The sequence below is a fragment of the Propithecus coquereli genome, unplaced genomic scaffold (assembly GCF_000956105.1).
Source record: "Propithecus coquereli isolate 6110/MARCELLA unplaced genomic scaffold, Pcoq_1.0 Scaffold44, whole genome shotgun sequence".
Taxonomy (NCBI): Eukaryota; Metazoa; Chordata; class Mammalia; order Primates; family Indriidae; genus Propithecus; species Propithecus coquereli.
In genome coordinates this window covers 13,682,627-13,687,780 of record NW_012150174.1, presented here as the reverse complement: position 1 = coordinate 13,687,780, position 5,154 = coordinate 13,682,627, and the positions used below count along the sequence as shown (strand labels likewise).

General features: G+C 37.8%; 1 protein-coding gene across 1 annotated transcript; it reads right to left on the bottom strand.

Moving 5' to 3' along the window:
• Positions 1-547: 547 nt before the first annotated feature.
• Positions 548-1,562, bottom strand: LOC105818335 (olfactory receptor 52E4). Its single transcript, XM_012654294.1, has one exon. The coding sequence runs from the start codon at positions 1,559-1,561 to the stop codon at positions 608-610; it is 954 nt and encodes a 317-aa protein (XP_012509748.1). The 5' UTR covers position 1,562; the 3' UTR covers positions 548-607.
• Between the last annotated feature and the right edge of the window lie 3,592 nt (positions 1,563-5,154).

Below are 5,154 nucleotides of genomic sequence, written 5' to 3'. Positions count from 1 at the left end.
ATATTCCTCATTTCACAGACTTAGTTTATTGGAAAAAAAAATGAAGAAGAAAAGAGAGAGACAAAGAACAGGAATCTGAAAGAAGAATGGGAGCAAAAGCGACAGTAAGAGTGAGGCTGAAAGAACATTAAACTAATGATCAAAGATTCCAGAGAAGGAAGACAAAATTTGGGATTGCTGCAAAGAATAGAAGCCATGGAACAGGAAATGTTCTAATTTAGACACTGCCACTGGACTATACATTATTTTATCGTCTATAAAATAAGATTATTTGATCAGTGTCCTTCAGAATCTAAATTTACCTAAAGAGAAGACATATGGAGAAATGGGTACAGTTCTCACCCTGTGCAAGCGATTCTACTCCAAAGCCACTGCCACCTAGAACATAGTTGCTTTCTCTGTTGGTCTCCAACCTTTGTCCAGATACAGGGAAGGAAGTGGGGGAATGGGCAGCAAAGGTAGCTTTATATTATCTGTCAACCCTAAGCCACTTCCAGCCAAAAGGAAAAATGAGGCGCATAACCTAGTGTCACAGAAGATTAAAGAGAGCTCAGATGGTTATAATTTGGGTTGTATATAAATCTATTGATCCAAACTTTGCACATAATTATTCTTTCTGTACAAATATCTTTGCAACCTTCTCTCGAATCTGCTTGGTCCTGATTCCATAGATGACAGGGTTAAGAGCAGGTGGGACAACAACATATAGATTAGCCAAAAGAATATGGATGTAGTGGGGAATGTTTCGGCCAAAACGGTGTGTCATAAAAGAAAAAAATGCTGGTGTGTAAAAGCACAGCGTGACACAGACATGGGAACCACAGGTATTGAAAGCCTTTAGTCGAGCATCTTGGGAGGGAAGACGAAAAACAGTTTGAAGGATAAGCACGTAGGAAGAGGCAATCAGGATTACATCCACAATAATATTAGAAATCACCATGAGCCCATAGATTATGTTGACTTTGATGGGTGCACAGGCCAACCGGGCAAGACCCATGTGCTCACAGTACGTGTGAGGGATGATGTTATGCCCACAGAAAGGCAGCCGCAGAATGAGAAACACAAATGGGGTTACAAGAATTAAATTTCTTCCAACAACAACAGAAGCTATGATACTGATGGTTTTATTGGTAAGGATCATGGTATATTGGAGAGGATTGCAGATGGCAACAAAGCGGTCATAAGCCATGGCCACCAGTAGAACAGTCTCCATGCCTGTAAACATGTGAATGAAGAACATCTGAACAAGGCAGCCCCCAAAGCTGATCTCTTGGAGTTTGAACCAGAAGATGCCCAGCATTTTGGGGATAGTAGATGTGGACAGACCCAGGTCAATCATAGACAACATGGCCAGGAAGTAGAACATGGGCTGGTGGAGATTGTGTTCAGTCTTGATCACATAGAGAATGGTGATATTCCCCACAAGGGCAATCAGGTACACAATACAGAATGGGAAAGCAATCCTGATATGTAAAGTTTCCAGTCCTGGTATCCCTAGCAAGAGAAAGAAGTGGGGATGGAATTGGGTATCATTGATTGAAGACATTCGCCTAGCAAGCATCATTGAATTCCTGTTAAATAAGAAGGATCTCACTTTCTTTAAGATCTTCTCTTATCAAGGCCCTGGAGAGATGGAAAGACTCTAATCAGTGTTCTGGATCAGCAGTCTCCAACCTTTTCGGCTCCAGGGACCAGTTTCATGGAAGACAATTTTTCCACAGACAGGGGTTGGGAGGAAGCGGAGCTCAGGCGGTGATGCGCGGCCTGGTTCCTAACAGGCCACTGTCTGGTACAGGCTGCCCCGGGTGTTGGGGACTGCAGATGTAAGTGGTTACTTTGCAAATATTAAAGATTCCTTTCTTTCCAGAGGGTAATTGAGGAAGTCTTTTGACACAGGATATTGTTCTGAGATCCATCATAGACAATGTAGTTCATGGATTTATTTTTTCTAATTTATGAAATTTTGAAAGAACTGGAAATATTCACAATGCAATGCATATTTACATTATGGCATTCCCTTCCATTACTTTCCTAAGTAGACCTTGTTTACTTTGGGAAAATTACCATATCTCGTGTTCTTCAAAGTGTGGTCTTGGGATTTTGGGATTCCTGAGTACCTTTCTGGAAGTATACAAGCTCAAAACTATTTTTATGATAATAGAAAATATTAACCATTTTCAGTCTCATTCTCTCAGGAGTACACAGTGGAATTTTCCACAGACTATAATGATGTAAATATGAGATTCCAGCTCCATTATCCTAAACCAGACATTAAAAAGATTTGCAAAATAAAACAATACCATTCTTATAAGTAATTTTTAAAAAATAGTTATTTTAACAAACAGTATCTAATTTACATTTTATATAATGGACTTATTAATATTTTAAAAATATTAAATATTACAAATTGGCTTTAATAGCTAATATTATAAATATTATGGCTATAATTCACAGATACCCAAGCTCTCTGGGTATCTTAATAATTTTTAAAAGTGATAAAGATTCCTAGTCCAAATGAAAACTGCTACCTTCTACAATTTTCTATGTTTTATTATGATATAAATATAGGGATTCGTCTCATGGATCTTGTATATGACATCATATAAGGATGGTTAATCAGATGGCCTTTCTTAGAATTTTCCTTGTTCTAACTCACCTAACTTAATGGTGTGTTTCTATTAATAGTATAGGTGATTGCTATTTTTGATGCTTCTGAATCTTCATGAACCACCTTAGTTTCCAGTCTCATTTTTTTTCAAGATTCTGTTTATCCTGTGATTCCCTAATGTTCTTCCAATAAAATGCTTTTTGCTTATCAGTCAAATTATGTTTATCTTCCTTACAACATATCACATCAGTGATTAACACACAAAAGTATTCATATGTCCTAAAATTGTGCATAGCTTTGGGTATAAACAGATCAAATATCTAGCAAATTTTAATGATACTGAAATTAAAATGTTAAATAATCTTCACTCATTCCTTAAAAATAATAAAATTACCTTATTTTATCTGTTTGTGTTCCTAAGGACACTGTACAACTCTATAGCAACTAACATAATCTGAGTTGTATAATATTCATGCATGTATTGGCCTTATATGTACCAAGAGAATAGCTACAACTAGGAGCAAGGAACCAGGGGCAATCATTTTAATATCCTCAACACTGCCACATGAGTGTTGGTTCCCAGTTATTCAGCATTTAGTTGTTCAGCATTTAATTGAATCAGGGTTTGGGGGATTATATTAGGTGTGCTTTTGTGTGTGTGTGTGTGTGTGTGTGTGTGTGTGTGTGTGTATGGGTGTGGGGAGAGAGGGTTGGAGAGAGGAGTAGGGAGAAAAAGCCTGTTTTATTACATATGTGGTTGTATGTATCAATTATCTTGTAACTTTGTCAGGTAGCTATTGCACAGTAGAAAAACACAGGCAAAGGGGTTAATAATCCCCTATTCTATATGAAAAGAAAAAGAGCATTTCTTGTTTTCAGAGAAGCAGGAGAGAAAACTGAAAGAAGAGCAGAAAGTGTGCCAGTGTTGAGGGGAAGATGTCAGGCTGAAAAATCAGAGGGCAGTGGTTTTTGTAACTTGACTTGGAAGAGTCTGAGGAAATAGGATGATGTGTTTTGAGACTGACAATCAAGAGTCAGCCCAATCTTCAGGGAAGCTGTTTCTCAACATGACACTTTGCCACCTGAGGGAAAAGTGCCCGGGTATGTGGCAGAGGGGACGCTTCTCTGATAGTATAGTTCAAAACCATCAGGACATCGACCCTCTTGCAATTTTGGACTGAATACTTGCTTTCTTTTTGCTGCAGCTGTGTGCCACAAATGGTAGCAGATAGTGTACAGCCAATAATCTCAAGATCATTTGTTTAGGGCAAAATATTAAATTGATCTTTTCTAGGTATTCACATTGACAAAGATCCTTACCCAAGAGTTCATTTCAAAATATAAATTGATAATAGTGATCTCTCCCTCATTGTGCCCATCAATGCTCAAATTTTGGACTTGTGATTTTTTCTTTTTTACTTTGCTCAATCTTTTTTTTCTGCTGACTCTAGTAGAATATTATAAATGATTTTTATAGACTTTAAAACCATTCAGACATGGCTTGAAATCCTGCTAAACCATTTACTAGCTTGAGACCCTTGGACAAATTCCTTAACTATGTAGATCAGTTTTTTTCCTCCTGTAAAAACTAGATGATAAATGTTGCTAATGTGTTTTATTTAAGGATAAATAAGACGAATGTATGTATAGGTGCTAGTACACAGGGTATCCTCAATAAATTGTAGGTATTTATTTTATTAATGCCTCATGACATTTTATTTTTCTTTTAGCCCCAGACAGCTAAAATAATTTACCTGTTAGCAGAAGTAAGTTATTTTATTGTAAAAAGCCCATTATTTATAGTTAAGTCATAGCTGGATATAAGATCAGATAATAGAGGCCAGAGTGAAGGAGTGGCATAGGGTGGACATTTCTACTTATCTCTAGACTTTTGTGGGTACAAACATAACTCAATACCATTCAGTTAGAAAGGAAATTTTCTGTCCTCATTCATACAGGTTTCCCTTGCTTGTAGGACCAAAGCAGTTGCTATGAGTGGTTAATTACCTTCATCCAGGTTCTTTCATAACTGTGCCATGCAGGAGGAAGCCAGAGGAGCAGGTTGAGTCTGGTTGATCTAGCAGTAAAAATGGCTTGGATATGGTTCCATAAAGTAGTAGGAACACAGGGAACCAAGTTACAACTGGCAACATCTGAATTTACTTGGACAATGATGGAAACAGGGAATAAAATTGTACGTGTATACTACCTATGTAATTTTATTTGGATACTGACATGTCACAGCTCCCCTCCCCTCAAGCATGTGCATATAAAACTGTGGTCTGCAATAGCATCTTTCTGTCTCAGATAAGCTACAACAAGCTTAGTCAATGGGCCTGGTTCTCTCTCAACAAATCAATTTGGTAGCCAGAATAATCTTCACTCTTATTGACAACAGTTGTGGCCATGCTGCCATGTGACTTTATTTGTGGCACTCTGGCTTTGAACAGTGTACTGTATGACTGTGTGTGTGTGTGTGTGTGTGTGTGTGTGTGTATTTGAGGGAGAAAGAGAGAGAGAGAGAGAGAGAGAGAGAGAGAGAGAGA